The 18,518-nt window shown below is 51.0% G+C and overlaps 1 protein-coding gene across 2 annotated transcripts in view; it reads left to right on the top strand.

Moving 5' to 3' along the window:
• The window catches only part of ANP32A (acidic nuclear phosphoprotein 32 family member A), a 39,657-nt gene extending 21,139 nt beyond the window's left edge, over positions 1 to 18,518 (top strand). The window contains exons 1-7 of one of the 2 annotated variants that reach the window (XM_079768377.1): positions 1,961 to 2,038; positions 10,467 to 10,616; positions 10,865 to 10,987; positions 13,233 to 13,434; positions 14,875 to 14,972; positions 16,917 to 16,980; positions 17,242 to 18,518. In XM_079768377.1, coding sequence (XP_079624503.1) covers positions 1,976 to 2,038; positions 10,467 to 10,616; positions 10,865 to 10,987; positions 13,233 to 13,434; positions 14,875 to 14,972; positions 16,917 to 16,980; positions 17,242 to 17,303 — 762 coding nt within the window. In that variant the 5' untranslated portion in view covers positions 1,961 to 1,975 and the 3' untranslated portion in view covers positions 17,304 to 18,518. Of the gene's footprint in view, positions 1 to 1,960; positions 2,039 to 10,466; positions 10,617 to 10,864; positions 10,988 to 13,232; positions 13,435 to 14,874; positions 14,973 to 16,916; positions 16,981 to 17,241 lie in introns of those variants that run through there. The other variant, XM_079768376.1, reaches the window with a different exon arrangement.

The raw sequence follows: 18,518 nt of genomic DNA, 5'->3' as shown, positions 1-18,518 counted from the left end.
AAGAAAAAAGAAAAGTTCTATCACCAAAATGCAGGTGAAGAGGGTGGAGCTCTGGAAGTAAAGCGAAGCCTGTAGTGTAAGCCTTGTAACTTCCTCCTTTCTTCCCTGTTGTTGACTGCCTGTGCCTTTCTCTCAGGCCTGTCTGTCTCCCCATGTTTCATCAGCCTCTTCTCCCAGCAGGGCCTCGCCTTCCCATTCCTTCCTTCCTTTCTCTCATTCCATTGCTTTCCATTTTCCCCCCTTCCAGTTACTAGACATAGGAACTAACATTTACTTCTTAGCATTTCTTATACTTCCATCCCCAATCCTTTTATCATAAGCATTTAACTTATAGAATTTTTCTAAGGGAGAAGAGAAATCAGGTTAAATTGCTTCTTGTGTGTGACCTTGGATGGAAGGAACGTTCAGCCTCCTGCCTTAGGTTCTAATGCATGATTGGTTTCCGTTTCTGCCCAAATCAGCGGTTTCCGACTGGTGGTTGGACACTAGGGCTCAGTGCAGCAGTGTTTGCTCTGTTTCTGTCACTGCCAATACTTTGTCACTTTGGGTAGGGTTGGCAGGGAAGGATGCCAAGGTCGACGGTTTCATCTCTGGAGCCACTTAGTTTTTCCTGCCTCTTCTGCACTCTGTTCAGAGTGGGGTGAGTGGAGGCAGGGTGGGAGGGAGGGAGCTGAATTCAGGCAGGGGGCTCTTTTCCTAACAGCTTTTTTCTTTTTCCTGCTGTTTCCTCTGGCTTCAAGGAGTTCCCTGTGGAGAGGCTTGTAACTTAGGGGTGTGGCCCCTAAGTTAAGAGAACTGAGGCTCGCCCAAGGCTCGATTCTGCAGTGGGCTAACTCTAACCTTGGGTGGGTCACTGGGTTGGCTCAGTTGCCCGAGAAGCTGGGTTGGATCCACTGGTTCCACAGAAGTGGCAAAGATGTAGCCCCTGCATTCTCTGAAGCATGTTTTAAAAGCCAGTTGGGGATTCGGCAGAGGCCTAGTACCAGGGCTGTGGAAGGTGCCTGGATCTCCGAGTCTGAGTGGTGTGCTCTCTTCTTAGGTGGGTTATGGTGGTGGGCTGGGCTGGACAGAGGCTTTGAACTGCCAGCTCATGGATCTTAGTAGTGAAACTGAGGAAATGAATGAACTTTTGTTTTGCAGGCCATTCTTCCCCTCGGGCCCACAGGGAGTGGGTAGCTGTTATGGTCCACACTACACCCATGGCAGAGACCCTGGGCTGTGCTCCCTTTTCAGACCCTGCTGACCCAGGGACTCTGGCGGGATCTCTGCAGCAGACAGCCCTCGCTGTCCGCAAGTGGTCCCAGCCCAGCCAGGCTTAAATCCTTGAATCTGATCGCAGTAGCCAAATCAACCGCATTAGTCGGCTGGGACAGAGGGCCCAGGAAGCCATTTAAAAAAATATATTTTTTTGCCCGGCCAGCATGGCTCAGTGGTTGAGCATTGACCTATGAACCAGGAGGTCATGGTTCAATTCCCGGTCTGGGCACATGCCCAGTTGTGGGCTTAATCCCTAGTAGGGGGCGTGCAGGAGGCAACTGATCAGTGATTCTCATCATTGATGTTTCTGTCTCTCCCTCTCCCTTCCTCTCTGAAATCAATAAAAATATAAAAAAATAAAAAAATATATTTGTGTTGACTGGCCCAACAGTGGAGTCAGTGGGGCACTTTGCTTTAGAAAGTGAATAAGGGGTTAGTTAGCCTTTGCCCACCCCACTTCTTCCTCTCTAGCTTGAGTGACCTGTGTTTATGAAAGCTAACCCCTCTAGGCAGAGCACCAGGGGCCGCTGAGACCTTAGAAAGGCTGTGTTTGGAGGAGAGGCAGCAGGAGTAAAGACTGCCAGATGTCCTGTGGCCGAGCAGTGGCTCTCAGAGGGCCTGATGGAGAGGGACAAGTTCCCTGGGAGGGTAGAACTCCACTTGTCTGTGGACAAGGTAAGCGTGATGAAGCCTGGGGAAGCGCTTTGTTTACTGTAACATGGGGAAGAAATGCCAGGTGGTGTCATGGTGCTCGCTGCAGGTCAGGGAGCCTGGTAGAGGGGTGAGGCGGGGACAGACTACCTTCAGAGGAGGCACAGGGGGTTTGGTCAGAGAGCCATGATGGTGGGGGGACTGGAAATCCTCCTCTGGATTTGCACTTGATCCCCATGGCCATTAAAAGCTTTGGGACAGGGGCTGATGGGAGGTGATCAAAGCAGCTTTTTAGGAAGATTGACCAGGATTTATCCACCCCTGCTCTCTAGGCCTTCCTCTTCAGACTCCTCATGGCCAGTGCTGCGGCTCTGTAATGAGGTCATTGTGGGTGGTGTGGGTTTTTTAAGAATCACAGGGTTATTGAGCAGAGAATGGGACCCTGTCAGCTGGGGTGCCTGCCCCCTGCTGCCTTGTGAGGTGGCGGACATCACATGGAGGAGGTCAGACTCCCACATTTGGAACACAATACCACAGACTTCTGGGGGCTGTTTTTGTGATCCAGATGTGTTTAATAGACTACATGATTGATTTTTGCATTTCAGTAATTATCAGGATAATTGACCAGTGTCCTGTATTTCCTTTCTGGCATCCCTTAGTGATGAATTCTGGGCTTCTTTAGCCCATGAAATTTCCCACCTACTTTTGGAGAACAGTGACTGAGATTGGGTATGGGTGGGACTAAAAGTGTGTGGACGACAGAACTTTGGAACCAGAAGGAATCGTACCTCTGTACTCAGGCCCCATTGTTCAGTATGTGGACGAGGGGCTGGCAGAAGCCCAGAGAGTGGACATGACCTCCCTCAGCGCACAAGCAGGGCAGTGGCAAAGTGAGCACCATGTCCAGGTCAAACAGCGTGTCGAGCATCCTTTGCACTGCACCTGCCCACATCTTCTCCCCCTTTCCTTTTTCTGGCCCCAGACCTTCCGGGATCTGCTGAAGGTAGGAAGGGACAACCATTTAGAAGATGCAGCCTGCCAAGTTTTTTTTTCAATTGATCACGCCACCCACAAATTCCAAGAGCCTCGTCTCTCCCTTCTGAACTTCTCCCCACTTCCTGGCTCCCAAACAGCTTTCTAAGCCTCTTGCTCTTGGAATACTTTCCTTCTTGTGCTCTTAAACCAGGCAGCGCTAGTGCAGGGCTGGGCAACCAGGGAAAGCTTCCTGCCGGAGGTGGAACTGACAAGTCCTTGAAGTGGAGTAGATGGCTGGAAGGGAGAGGTGAGATTTTAGGGGAGGAAAGCAAAGGCAGAACATCAGGGAGGGGCCCAGCCTTGCTGAAGTTCACAGGAAGTTAAACAGGCCCGTTGGAAGGCCCAAAGCCCAGGTCCTACACCCACCTGGGCGGGTCCTGGGGTGGTTACCGCTCTGAGTCTGTCCTTCTGGCTGGAGGAAGCATCTGCCGTGGAAGCAGCTCCTCTGTCTTGGCGAGACAGCCACCAAGTCCTCCCCACACCCGCGGAAGAGGTAGGAATCCAGGGAGCCAGTCACAGGGTTTATGTTAATGCAAGCCCTCCCCTAGCCGGCGCACAGCCTATTATCCTTGCCGGCCGACAGCTTAATTACCGCTGCGTTCCTCGGTTCCCTAAAATAATAAGGATGGCGTCACCGACTTCCCGCGGCCATGTGCTCCCACCCCGCCCGTGCCTCCAGAGCGCTATTGTAGGAAACAAAATCCAGACACTCCGAGGCTTTTTTTTTTTATCTTGGAGAGATTTTTTTTTTTTTTTAGTAATGTGGGCCCTGCCCCTTAGTGAAGATTTTAAAAGATCTTTAAGAGGTGTGGACACCTGTCTCCGCTACCATCAAGGCTGAGGAATACCCTCCTCTTAACAGAAACTGAAAGCTACGTGGACGATTCCTGGGTCTTCCACGGGGGACTGGTTTCTGGCAAGAGCAGCGTACAGTGTACGTGGTACAGCAGAAGAATCACCTAACCTGGGTTCCTAAGCTCTAGGCAAACTCTGGACCTGGCTTCTTCCTCTGAGAAAAGAGGGTTAAACTAGACCAGTATTTTGCAAACCATGGATTAAAAACATTTTTTTTTAACGTGCTAGAAAGGAGTAATTTTAACAGGGTAAGTTTGTTTCAGTGTGTATGTCTAGATGCACACAAAAAGGTATGCACTGAGTCAAGGTGTAAATGGATTTTTTACTGTGCGTTGTGGTCAGCAAGCCACTGACCTAGATGATCCCTAAGGCCTGTCTAGCTTTCGAAATGTCTGACTTTTCTCCCAGAGCCTGACTTTCACCCCATGGAACCTCACTGATTTTTGCAGGTTTTGTCACACCAACTGTGAAGCAAAACTAGATTTTATGGTTACAATGACAAAATCACAAGCATTTATCACTCTAATCGAACACGTTTAGGAGAAGCCCGTTTCCCCTCTGCTTTGGTGCCTCGAACAGTCTGGCCTTCTAGCTAGAAATCTGCAACAGGGGATGGCCCATTTAAAAGCTGACCTATTTAAAACCCATGAGCACACACACACAAAAAAAACACCACAGGGTCAATTTGATTTGAGTCTTCTCTTCTGTGCAAGGCTGGAACTGGAAAACTAAATTGGTCAGGGACTGACAAGGTTGAAACCAAAGCTACAAATATGTATTGAAGTCTTGCTCAGTGAAAAAAGACAGTCAAGGGTTGAGGTTAGTGGAAAAAAAGAATCAAGGCGTGGATGTAAAATAAAGGGGTGTGTTTGTGGTACACCATCTTAGTTCTCCAAAATGTTAAAAGGCCTTCTATATTCCATGAGGAAGCCTTGCAAACAGCTGAGGTAATAACTCAGATCTGCTGGCCTGCCTTTGTTCTCATTTATCTATCTACCTATCTATCATCTATCTATCTATCTATATTTAATTTTAGAGAGGAAGGGAGAGGGTGAGAACGGTAGAAATATCAATGATGAGAGAGAATTATTATCAGCTGCCTCCTGCATGACCCTACTGGTGATTGAACCCACAACCTGGGCATGTGCCCTGACTGGGAATTGAACAATGACCTCCTAGTTCATAGGTCGATGCCCAGCCGCAGAGCTACACCAGTCGGGCTGTTCTCATTCTTGTGCTTTGAGAGGGGACACAGCAATAAACGTGACTGGATCAGGGGGAAGGAAAATGGCTTTTTCCACAACTGGGGTGTTCAAAGTATTATTTCATTTAATCCAACCCTAAGTGATCAGCACTCTGGTCATCGCAGGAGCTCAGGAGGGGTGAGATGAGCAAGCAAGTGGATTTGAGCCAGGTCTCTCGTGACTCCAGAGCCTGCCTTCTGTCCACCTCTCCACCTTGCCTCAGGAAATGCTGGAAAAATAAAGAGCAGTTCTCACTCAGCTTCCTTTTCTCTGGTTCTGGCCTTCAGAGGCCTCTGTTTGAGGCCCAAGTTGTCCATTTAAATCAGTGCCAGCTTCACGGGCATGTGACTTGCGCAGTCACACAGGGCCCCATGCTTAGAAGGGCCCTGCTCTTGGGTTAATGTGCTGCTGTCACTGTCTTGGAATTCTTAATAATTCTTGAACAAGGGTTCTCACATTTTCATTTTGCTCTGGGCCCTACAAATTACATGGCCAGTCCTGGCTTTGATATGTGTGTCCCCTTTCTCTGTCTTTCTAGGTCCCACAGTATGCCTCCCAGCTGGCACACAGGACTGTAGTTGTTTACCAGCTGTCTGTCTCCTCCTAGCCAGCCCCCACACCTCCTGCTCACTGTCCCCTCCGAGCCCCTCAGCGTTGGCCCAGGTGAACAGCGACACAGGAGCACTGTGTCTGGAGAGAAGGGCAGAGCACTGGGTCAGGGGGGAGGAGTGTGCACAGTTTGCTGGTCTCCGGGATATAAGACATACTGGAAACCATTGCTGCTGCTGTTCACAGAGGCAGGGTGTTCATTCAGCTTGTCCTGGACCAGTCACATTGTACATTTCATGGTCTGACTTACTCTGTGTGCCCCGCACCTAGTGTTGTGCCTGGCACGATAGACAGGGCATTTGTTAGGCAGTTGCTCTGGTGTCCACTCCCCGCTAGGCTGATTATGGAGAAGGACAGTCCCTGACCTCTAGGAGGATCGGGTGCTTAATACACGATTAAATGATTCATGCAGCAGCTGCCTTCGGTGCCCTGGGATGCTCAGAGCTGGACGCAGGGGAAGGCCTCCTGGGGAGGGGGGCCTTGTGCAAGGATGAGAGGCGGGGAGCAGTGAGATTGGAGGGCGTAGGGGGAGATCCAGAGTGGAGGGCCTCTCAGGTCAGTTTAGGAACTTGAATTCCCCCTCCCCCCCAGGCGGTGGCCACAAGCTGGGAATGTTTTCTAGGCCAGAGTTTGCATTTTATAGGTTAACAGATATCATCCCCTTTCTGCAGAGACTGAGCCCAGCATCTCAGGGATACAGCCAGGGTTCATTCAGCCCGTCAGCCGGGTCCTTGGCCTCCAGGCAGGGCCTATTCCCAGGAGTCCAATGTCCCTGCTGTCACAGAGGCCCCTTTGGAAGCAGAGCGGCTTAGAGTGGCTTACGTGACTGGCCAGGACCAGGCTGCAGTGTTGGGAACACAGAGGAATGGTCAAATTGGAGCCGCTGTAAAGACACGCTTGCACAGTTTTGGAACAACCAGTGGGTTGTTCCTCAGTAATAATGTGTTCATGTTGATCATGGACCTCACAGCTCTCGCTGGTGAGAAATGGCCACTGCGTTCTTGCTTTGTGGACAAGTTTTTCAGGAAATACCAGGGCCGGGCAGTCTGACTTCTAGGGAACTTCTTAGTGCCCCACCCACATCTCTTTGGGGCCGAGTGTGGATATTCAGGCTTCTCTGGGGTGTCAGCACTTGAAGCCTGAAGCAGAGGGTCCTGTGTAGGTTTGCCATTGGTGTATCTGAACAGCTCCTGATACAAGCAGTGTCGTCCCAGCTGTTGAACTAGAAAGAGAGTAACCACATTCGGATATTTTTAAACAGCCAGTGGAGTTGGGAGAGAGTCTAAACCCAAAGTACAAATTTCCGGTTTAATTTTAACTTTGCACTTAACTCACACCCAGGATTTGGCAGGAGGAAATGGGCCTTTAGTTATTTGTTTGTTTATTTTTTTAAGGAGAACACTCCCTGAATGCCAAGGATGCTCTCTTCACCTGGAAGGTTAGAGCATGGTCACCAAGCAGAGACAGGAGGAAGCGGGGTGCAGTTGCAGCAGTTCCAAGTGATTTAAGGAACGCTGGGGCGGGTTGGAGGTGTGGCTAGATAGCCTGTTCTATTCGGGAGCTCAAAGAAAGTGTGGCCCTCCTCCAAGGAAGGGGGTGGGCCCAATGGCTTCTGCTGTTGGGCTGGCATTTTTGTTTTTTGTTTTTTCCTGTTCGGTCCATTTCAGACTTTTCACGGACAGCTTACTTGCCATCCCCATCAACCCACAAAGAAGAAGTGGGTTTCCCGCAGTGTGGTTTGTACATTTTGGTGATATTAGCACCCTGGGGTTTAAGCCTGGACTTGCCCCCCTCCTCTTTAATCTCTCCCCTAAGAGTGCTGAAACCCCCAACAGGAAGGAAATGCAGAAACCCCGGGGATCCTGCATGCCCCACAGACCTGCAAGCCCCACAGACCTGGCTCCCCGACACCACAGGCCTCCCTTGCCAGTGACTGGAAGCAGCCTCTTGCTCCCTGGGGAGAGGGGGGTCCCCGAGCCCCTCTCCAGATCTGTGCTCCCTGGCTTCAGCCTCATCTGAGCGAGGGCTGGGTTGTTTTGTGCTTTGGTTACTGAGCAAGTGTAACCAGGGTGGGGTCTGCTGGGAGTGGCCCCCACCTGGCTGGTGGAACAGTTAAAGGGGTGTAAAAGGGGAGCAGGTGGCTGTCAGGGCAGCTTGTCCGATTGAGTTGGCCGCTGGGAGCGCCTGTGCCCCATATTTGAGAACGTCAGAAATCATCAGGAGCCAACACTGACCACCGGGCCCAGCAGACACCCTCCTGTGGCCACTTCTGCCCTTGGGAAATGGGAGTATGCCCACTGTGGGTCTAGCACTTAGAGGGTGCCTGCTGAGGGCTCAGGAAAGAGCCCAGGATTGTTATGAATAACACAGTAGTAATAGTAGCACGGACTTGCATATTGGTCCCGAGAGGAATGGCCTCCAGTTTGGTGTGGAGCTGGAGCTGGAGCCTCTGTCTGTAGAATTCCCAGGCAGCACTGAGCTGCTCCGGGAAAGAGGTCGACTTCCAGGAGGAATTCCCTTGACTCTCCAGCACCACCTCCCCCCAGCTGCGGGGCCTTCTCCTTGGCTAATGGCCTTAAGAGGAGAAGCCGTTGACCCGGTTAGAGAGATTGCATGTCTGAAATCGTTGAGGGTGGATTGGAATCCGTTCTCATATTTGTCTTTCTTTGGTGGAGGTTACAGAACTCCCAAGACCTTCCAAGGAAACAGTAACTAAAGAAGATGGTGGGCCCCGTGACTCCGGCATTTACCACAGCCTGAAGGAGGGTCCTCCCTCCCCCAGGACAGTTGCTCTCCCTCCATCTGCTCTGCTCCCCTGAGGCCTGGCTTCCTGGCTCTACACTGATTTCCTGCCCTAGGGTAGGACTTATTCCCAGGCATTCTTGCCACTGACCTTGAGAAGGTGACTTGACCTGGACATCTGGCCTCTCCTGGGGCCTGAGGGAGTGGGAAAGGACAGGAAAGGCCCCAAGAAAGGTGGGCCTGGGCGCCAGTGCCCAGGCCCAGAGCTCCCTGCCGTGAGGGATTAATGCTGTGCCGGGCTGAGCCGCCTGCATCTCTCCAGCAGGGAGGAAGAGAGCACTGATGTGCCCTGAGCTCCCCTCGTCTGCCCACTGGCAAGCGTAGACTGAGGAGGGGCACGGCAGGCCTGCTGTGGGTCTGTTCCCCCAAGTTGGCATTTGACCCAGAGACGCCCCAATCGGAGGGGCACCTGGACGACCTTGGCAAGATGGTCATCCTGGACCCTTCGGGGAAAAGCTAAGCAAATTGGCCTGCTGCAGGGAAGCGCGGGGGCAGCCTGGCAGGCAGGTTAGGGGGTCTGACTGCTTATCCCTGAGAAGAAGAGGCTCTGAGGGGCAGGAATGACCGTTGGGACATTGCAAGACTGCTGCTGAGAAGGACAGGCCTGTCCGTGTGACCCGGGGTGAGAGGCCAGACCTGTGGGGAGAGGGCCCAGGGCCAGCATGTCCAGGCGGCTGCAGTGCATGTTTCCTGGAGGCTGCAGGGAGCAGGCAGGGGTGCTGTGTCAGGCCCCAGGTGTGGCCAGGTGGAATCATCTTTAAGGTGCCTGCCAGCCCTGGGAGGCCAGGGGCTGCCGTGCCAGCCTGCCAGGGACCTGAGTGGGTAACTGGGCATATGCCTGGAGGGCCAGCACCCTGGCTGCCCTGGTTGACTCCCTGGGTCCGTTCAGGCCTGAGACATGGTGTTCTTCTCAGCTAGTGTCCCTATTGTCCGAAGCCTGGCCTCCCACGTCAGCCAAGTCTGCCTTCTAACAACCTAATGAGAAGGTAGCTTTTTTTATCAGTTCTTTCTACCTCATTAGAAATAAAGGATTTGGGGCCCAAGAGAGGAGAATCCAAGACCCCTAATAGGGCAAACTGCCTCCAGAGAGGTGGGCATGGGGCAGAGCCATAGAAGTGCCTCCAAAGACCAGCTTTTGGACTTGGTTGCCCTCGGCATTTCATTATGGGTCCATCCTGGTTTATGGATTTCCGTTCTCTCCTTCCACATCTACTCAGGACCCCGAAGGGCAAAGCCGAGAGCTGAGATATCTGTTACGGTAGCTTACATGTGTCTCTTAATATTAATTAAAGTTCAATTAAATTTAAAACTCTGTTCCTCGGTCTCACCAGCCACACTGCAGGTGCTCAGTGGCCACCCATGGCTAGTGGCTCCCCTCGTGGACAGTGCAGGGGTTTCCCTTGCTGCAGGAAGTTCTGTGGGACAGCAGTGGTCTAGCGAATGGAGAGTTGGAGGAGCCCCTGATTGTCTCTCCCTACCCTGGGGTAGGCCAAGCAGTGACCATGGTGACAAATTCCAGGCCAGGTGGGCAGGTTATGACTGGTGGCAAGAGCGGTGTGAGAGCAAGAGAGGGAGGGTACGCCAGCAGGAGGAAGGTCACCAACACATGGAGGTGAAGGGAGCACGGGGGTTGAGGATGGGACGTAGGGAGCTGGCCTCGGGCCGGTCAGGCTGGGGCCATGATGGGCGTGGGGTGAGGCCCAGAGGTCCCCTAACGTTAGAGCCAGGATCTGGAGGCTGTGGTGGTGCATGGCAGCGTTGCCGACGCAGCAGGGCTTTCTGAATTTATCTTCTGCGGTTCGGCCGTGCCTCCTGTCTGGAGTGGCCCCTGGTTGGTTCTGCAGCTCCGCTCCCCTCAACCTGAGTCCCCGGGTAGAAAGGCCAGGGTGGGCATGTTGTTAATGTGCGAGGAGGGACTGCTTCCTGGCTTTGTCGCCGTCCTCCGAGGAGGCCTGACACCCTTCTGCCTGGGCCCCATTCCTCCCTCCGTTCACACGGTCCTTCCCTTTCCAGGTGAAAGAGCTTGTCCTGGACAACTGTCGGTCTTATGAAGGCAAAATCGAAGGCCTCACAGATGAATTTGAAGAACTGGAATTCTTAAGTACAATCAACGTAGGCCTCACCTCAGTCGCAAACTTACCAAAGTTAAACAAACTTAAGAAGGTAAATAGAGTGTAGAGGAATGTGTGTGTGTGTGTGTGTGTGTGTGTGTGTGTGTGTGTACACATGCGCACATGTGTGTGCGCCCTCAAGCAGGTGGTGGGGGTAGGGAGGAGGAATGGCCATCACTTCGTGTTTAGGGAGCATAATTGAGGGTGTATCCAGCTGCCTGCCCCGCTGTCTGCTAGGCTCTGAGCATAGAGCCTTCGTTTTAAGAGCTGTTTCTGCTTTTTTTTTCCTTCCCTATTTAGCTTGAACTAAGCGATAACAGAATCTCAGGGGGCCTGGAAGTATTGGCAGAAAAGTGTCCGAACCTCAAGCATCTAAACTTAAGTGGCAACAAAATTAAAGACCTCAGCACAATAGAGCCACTGGTGAGTCACTGGGTCCTTCCCTCTCCACCGGGCGGGCAGAGGGCAGGACTGATTGCAGCGAATGCTGCTTTTGAGTTTCCCCCCACTTGTTTTACTTTTTTTACTTCATTTAACTCCCCCTGTGTGCTGTGAGATAGAGTTTGAGCAACTATTTCTGCTTCATCCATCAAGAAACTGAGACCTAGAGAAGTTAAGTGCCTTGGCCCAGGTCACACAGCCAGGCTGGCAGTCTGGGTGCAGACTAGGCCCCTAGCCTCAGCGTCTGGCCTAGCGCTTTTCCTCATGCAGTGTCCGCGTCCCTTTGGAAACTGGAGCTTTTCTCCAGGCTCCTGGTCCCTCTTTGGGGAGGGAGGATCCATCCGAGAATTAGGCTGATCCCGGAGGAGGCAAATCTGCTTTCTCCTTGGTCACTGACTGGCCTGATGCTGGTGCCTCTGAAGGTCAAGCCGTCTGGGATGGCAGAGAACTGTGGTCTGGGACCCTCGTGCCGGCCTTCCTCTGCTGTCCTCCCAAACGTTCTTACTGGCTGGAACGGGCACGTCCTGGTCAGGATAACAATTTTTACATAAGCAGGATCTGAATGGCTGAATTATCTTGATTTTTTTTTTTTAAGGAGGTCAACTGTAAGATGTGTCATTGGTTCATTAGTAGATTTTTTTGAAAGATAGAAATACTACCACACGAAATAAACACACTTACTGTAAATATACACCTAAGAGTCACTTCGTACGCCATGCGACTTAGAATCAGGGGAAAGCCCGGAGGGTCTTTTGTCAAGTTTCTCTTTTTCTGAGGGTGGAGGTTGGAGCACTTCTCAGTTGGGTTTGTAGGGTTCTTGCCCAAGAAGCACTCTTTGCCCTCTGTGGGTGCTCGGGGGGCTGGTGGATGGCCCAGGTGGCAGAACAGGAAGTTAGACATTTTCTGCCCATCTGTGGCCTGGGGTCACTCACTAGAATGGGCTTCCCATAGAACATTTTGTCAAGTCCTCCTCTGATCGGAAAGCAGAACTATTTTGTATATCTGAAAGTCTTAATTTCATTACAAAAGGGAAAATGTGTGGAGGTCTAGCTGTGTGTTTGGGTGGTGAGGGACCGAGTGTATAAAACACTGTGAATCAGTCATCGTTAGAGATCAGATATAGACAGACAGACAGACACACACACACACACACACACACACACACACACACACACACCCCATGCTCCTCCCACCCAGACCACACATTTTTGTAGCTTCCTTTTCCTAGTGATCAGTGTGACTGATGGGTTACACTCACCACTAAAGGGTGGGCAACTGCTTTGGTTGGGGGTGCTGGGCTCACCCACCCAAACCACAGCCCAGATTCCCTCCCTGCCCTTGACCATCCGCTGAGAATGGCCAGGTCTCTGTCTTGAGCTCTTGAGAGAGCAGCCTGGTTCCTGACATTGACCCTGAGGGACAGTGGCTTTAGTCGCCTGTTAGGCCTGGCCCCGTGGGAACAGAGGCTTGGCCTGGGCAGGGTCCTCCTGCCAGCTGTGTGACCCTTCCACTTCCTGGCCTCAGTTTCCTCAGACACCAAGCAGGAATGTATGAGCTTAAACCCTCGTACATAAAGCTTTGACAAAGCAAATTATTCATGTTAAGTACCATGAACAAAATCTGGACCCTCCGCTGGGTTTTCTCTTGTCCTTTTTGACAGGCAGCATGGCGGAGAGTATGCACAGGGGTGAAGCTGGGCTCCAAACCTCAGTTCTCTACTTCCTCATCTGGAAAACGAGCAAACAATTATTTCTACCTTATCGGGGTTCTGAGGACAAATTGAGTTAATACCCAAGTGCTGTGTTGACTCCTGTTATTCTAGCAGCAGGGGTTAGTATGTTGGCTCATGCTGCTGTTTTAGTTCCCGTCTGGCCCCTCATCACAGGGGCAGGCAGCACAGCTCTTGTCTCATGCACCAAGAGAGCCCCACTTAATTTCAAGCAGAATGAAAGTGTGGGCATTGGATGAGATTTTAACGATAAAATCCAACCCTTCATTTTCCAGGTGAAGAAACTGAGGCCCACCAACCGGGGGTGATGTGAGTGGGTGGACACTGTGGCCAAGCAGGACCAAATCAGAATTCTTCCCCCCTGTGGCCTTGGTGCTCTTCACACTGTCTCACTTCATCCCCACCTGTTTCCCTGGTTGTTTCCCCTCACCCCGCCTGTCCCCTCCTCTCCTGCCTCCCACAGGTCACTCACTGTTGACTTTATTTTTCTGCTTGCAGAAAAAGTTAGAAAACCTCAAGAGCTTAGACCTTTTCAATTGTGAGGTAACCAACCTGAACGACTACCGAGAAAACGTGTTCAAGCTCCTCCCACAACTTACATATCTCGATGGCTATGACCGGGACGACAAGGAGGCCCCTGATTCCGACGCCGAGGGCTACGTAGAGGGCCTGGATGAGGAGGAGGAGGAGGATGAGGATGGTGGGTGGCCGAGTGAAGGCCAGGGCAGGCCTGGTTCCTCCCTGCTTTACAGAGGGGTGGCCTGGGTGTTGGGAGGCCCCACTGGCTGCTCAGGGGCAGGACTGTCAACCTCTTTCTAAAGCTGTGGAGGGAGTGGGGCTCTCTGCTGTGTTTACTGGTGTCCCTAATCTGGGTCATTGGTTGACTCCCTAAAAGAACCGTGCGTGAGCCCCAGAGAAACAGCCTCAGACTCTGTGTAGTAACTTTTTAAAGACCATCTAGCTGAAGCCTCACTTGGGTTGTTTTTTTTTCCCCCCTTTCCAAAGTCCCACTGGAAATGAGATTCTACACTGTCTAGTGTGACTCTAGACTCAGACACTGTCCTAGGGAGGGGGGAACAGATAGAGGAAGGTGGGGTATGGTCTGAGGTGTCCAGTCATGGAGCTCGAGAGGTTGTGGGGCCCCCTGGTGGCTGCAGCCCAGAGAACCACAGTCCAGGACTCGGGGGTGTGAACTTATGAGGGACCCAGGCAGGTGGAGGCTGCAGGTAGCCTGGTGGGCTCCCTGGCAGTGTGGCGAGCAGCCAGGGTTGCAGGGAGGGAAAGGAAAGGGCACCTTCTCTTACTTCCCTCGTCACCAGCACAGTGTGGCTTTTCCAAGGGTCTTCATGGCCAGAGTACAGTTGAGGATGGAGATACTTGCCTGGTTAATTCAGACCCAAGATTTCCCTTGTTAAATAGTATTTTGCAAGTTATTCATGCACTTTGTGATACAACATAACGGGCCCAGGACTGGAGTCCTGAGACCAGGTTTCTAGGCACAAACTAATTTGATGTGTGACCTTGAACAAGTCACTTCTCCCCTCTGCCTCAGATTTCTTGTGGGGGTGGGGAACCTTTCTTCTGCCAAGGGCCATTTGGATATTTATGACATCATTTGAGGGCCATACAGAATTATCAACTTAAAAATTAGCCTGCTATATTTGGTCAAACATTTAATTAACTCACCCTTAATGCCTTGGCAGGGCCAGACCAAATATTTCAGGGCCTCATACAGCCCGTAGGCCGACGTACCCCACCCCTGCTTTAAAGTGAGCAGTTTGGCTGGATGCTCTTTCTAAATGAATTAATTTCTCAGCTTTCCCGGGCCCGGTAACTGTTCCTCTGATCCTTCCATTTCTCCGTGGTCTCAACCTTCACAAAAGGTCTCTCATTTTTGTACAGCTACGGGACCAGGGCTTGTTGCTCACACCACTTCAAGTGCTTATAATTTAGATCATTTTAGGATGTGTTACATCACCTTCAGGCATCTAGGCTTTGGGCTTTGGTGGGGTGTGAGGTCATAGGCCCCACACTGAGGACCATACCACCCCTGCCAGTCCCGCCAGCCTGGGGCCTGTGCTGTGCAAGGGAGGAGCCAGCTCACTACCAATTCGTTCTTGTCCCCATTTCCACTGCACAGAGGAAGAGTATGATGAGGATGCTCATCTAGTGGAAGATGAAGAGGATGAAGAAGAGGAGGAAGAAGGTGAAGAGGAGGATGTGAGTGGAGAGGAAGAGGTAAGTGCCTGGCTGGGTGGGGTACCATCTCCCTGAGTCCCTCTTACTTGCTGTCTCTGAGTCAGCAAGTAAGAGGGACTCAGGGCTGGTTTGAGAGAGGCCAGACTTGCAGCAAGCCCTGGGAAGTTGGATTAGGAGAGGGTGAGAGGGGATTCTGGAGGCAGGTAAAGAGGGGACCTCACCTGCTGGGGTAAGCCTGGCCCTCAGTTCTGTGTGAAAATTAGTTCTTACTGCATCCATGTCCCCATTTCCTGCCCTTTTGCATTCATATGTTAATTCACTGAGCACTCACAGTATATTAGGGGAAATCAAAGACTGCCCTGAACTGATGGATAATGAAAGACACTGCTGGATCCCAAATCAGAGTGACCAGGGTCTAGTGCACACAGTGGAAGTAGTGCCATTTTCTTAGCACACTGACTGGTTCCTAGTTTTTTGACAAGTCTGGGATTGTCTGTGAGTGGTAATACAGCACAGAGATTTAGCTGTGTGTCCCTGGACAAATTCCGTGACCTTTCTATTTCTTCATCTGAGAAATAGCCATCTGGATGGTAAACAGGGATCAACTCACTATATTGTCAAGAGGATAAACTAATTTATAAGTAAAATGCTTAAGGACAGTGTCTGACTAAGGTGTTTGACCACTTGCTATTTTAGGCTTTCACACCCTTCTTTCTCCAAGATGCCGGCTCAGCGTGCTGGGTTTTGTATTGGGTGTTCTGCATCAGCTCTTGCTGATTATAAAAGTTAGGTGTGGAGAGGTTTAAAATTATGACAGCATGGACAAGGCTCCTGGTTTCTCCCGGTTTTCTGTCTCTTGATTGAGCACACAGACACCCACCTGCCGAGCACACCAACCTGGGCAGGATCTCCCAGCCAGCACAGCCCAGGCGGGAGGAGAGCTGGTGTGATGGGCTTGGTTCCTCCTGGTCTCCGTGCGGTTGCTCTTCTCCCTGGGTGTAGGCTGCTAGGCTCACCTCTGAACCCTTAGGAAAACAGCCACCCCCACATCCCTCAGGACAGGGCAGTAAGTTGTGTTGACTAATGGGCTTTTTTGTCTTGTTCTTGCTGCCACAGAAGCTGCAGCGTGCAGGGTTGGTGTGTGTGTGTGTGTGTGTGTGATCTCATTGACCATCTGCAGATTTCCAGCTTCCAGTAAAGGAGAGCTTACACACACACACACACACACCAGTCTCAGCAAACAGACTGATTAAGGAATTCTTCTGTGACATTATAAAAGGATATCTCCCTTGACAAAAAGAAGTCTATCACCAAGTTCTTGTTAAACAATGGCCTGCCTGATGCTTTGGGAACAGTGTTCAACAGGCAGAGATTTAACTAGCATGTAACCCGGGAGCAGCATAAAGCAAGGGTCCTGTGTTGAGAAGGAAGTCACACATCTGGCTGGATCTTACCGAGCTGGGATGATGCCCTCAATGGAATTTATTCTCCCCTCCAAGTGGTCCAAGTTTGCAAGATGGTGCTGGGCTGTGTGGGGTGAGGTTGGACTTGCCCACAGAATCTGTGTTTGCTGAAACGGGGGTCTTCCTTGAAGCCAGCACTAGATTGAGGGCAGATGGAAGGATGGCCTACTTCCCATGACAGAGGGTCTGCTTGGGAACCTGTTCTCCTAGGAGAGCAGCGCATTGGATTAGAATGCTGCCTGAGTCCTAGGGACTTCAGCTCAGGAGTTCTTGACCTGGGGTAGGATCCACAACCCCCCTGACACTGTTTGCACGTATTGTATGTGACAGGGGTATTTTCTGGGGGAGGAGTTTAAAGCTTTCCATAGAATCTTTAAAGGGGTCTGGGGTCTGTGATGGAAAAGAATGTCCGTGGGGGCTCTGAGAGGCCTTTTTTGAGATCAGTGCTGGGGAAAGTGGCTTCCTCAGCAGGTCTGTGGCCGGGGCACTACTGATGACTGGCACACATCTTCTCTCCTAGGAGGATGAAGAAGATTATAACGACTGGGAAGTAGACGATGAGGAAGATGAAGAAGAGGCTGGTGGTAGGCAGCCTTTGTACTCTTGGCTGGTAGCGGCTGTCCCCTTCAGTTGACAGTAGATTGTGTAGACCCCAGGGACCTGGCAGTGGGCAGAGCATGCCCATCCGAGGCTGCAGGTGCCTGGCTTTGCAGATGTCCTGCCTCGGTTTGCCAGGAGGGCAACGCTTCCGAGATGCCGGTCTCCTGGCTTCAGTGGGGCGGGGAGGGGGTAAATTAGAGGTAGGACCACTCTTTAATCTGAACGCCTTTTCCTTGCTCTTCCAGAAGAAGAAAAGGGTCAGAAGCGAAAACGAGAGCCTGAAGATGAGGGAGAAGAAGATGACTAAGTGGATAACCTATTTTGAAAAATTCCTATTGTGATTTGACTGTTTTTACCCGTACCCCCCAAATCCCGCCCCCCGAAACTTATTTTTTTCTGATTGTAACGTTGCTGTGGGAACGAGAGGGGAAAAGTGTACTGGGGGTTGTGGGGAGAGGGTGGGCGGGAGGGGGTGGAATAAAATACTATTTTTACTGCCACTCTTTATTTTTTCCCCTACTTTTTTTTGTGTCTGTTTTTGTCCCTGTAATTGCAATAGCTGAGTACACACCAAGTGAGCATTTGTTCCATACCCTCGGAGAGGATGGTTTGGAGGTCTCTCACATTTCCTGGTATTTCCTGAGTCTCTTGAGTGGGTTGGAAGGCCGAGGCTGCCTCAGTTTGGTTTCTCAAAGCCCTGGAGGGACTGAGCACCAGCCACATCTTACCTCTTGTCCTGGTTCACGTGGTTTCTGCATTTCTTGGGCCTGCTAGAGGCATCCAACGCCCTGGTTTTAAATAGCAACCTAAAGGCGTATTTTGGCACTGGTTGGGGGACAGTCCCCATCTCTCATTCCCTTTCCCTCTTCACAGATGGTGGTGGGCTTCGTTCTACGAAGAAGACTCTGATGTCGCTCTTAGGAGTAGGAGCTATGAGCCAGAGAGCTGAAAACAGCAAGCTCATGAGTAAAATGGATTTGGTGGTTAGAATGAAAAGAGAAGAAGCAAACCCTTAACCGTTAACCTCTTTAAAAGATTTTTTAAAAACTCTCCTCTCTTGTTCTGTAAAATATTAGAATGCTTTGTTTTACAAAATGACAAGAGAATTCTTCCACATGTACTCCTGTGCTTAGACCATTTTTACAAACCTAAGTGCAGGAGATGTTGCTGCATGTCGGCTGGGTTTGTTTGTTTGTTTTCATACGCCCGAGCACGGAAAAGCTAGCGCAAAATTGTATTTTCTTACCTAGTGGAAGTCTGAAATGACTGCAAATTCCTAGTGAATGTACAGGTTTGCTTTCATGTCCCTCTTCTGGATTGCTTTAGGAGTGACGTGCTTCCTGGCCCGTGTTTCATCTGTACAAAAGAGCATCTGCACCGTTTCTTTCCCCCCCTCAGAAGAGCCAAACTTTGAGTTTTATGTCTGTTTGTCATTGATAAATTTCAATAAATCTTTTTATACAATTTTTTTGGGATGGCTTCTTTGAGTCCAACAGGCCATTGATCTAAGATGCATTCCACA

Source organism: Cnephaeus nilssonii (genome assembly GCF_951640355.1).
Source record: "Cnephaeus nilssonii genome assembly, chromosome: 4".
NCBI classification, from domain to species: Eukaryota; Metazoa; Chordata; class Mammalia; order Chiroptera; family Vespertilionidae; genus Cnephaeus; species Cnephaeus nilssonii.
Note: the sequence above shows the minus strand (reverse complement) of the source record. Positions and strands in the feature narration are given on the sequence as shown.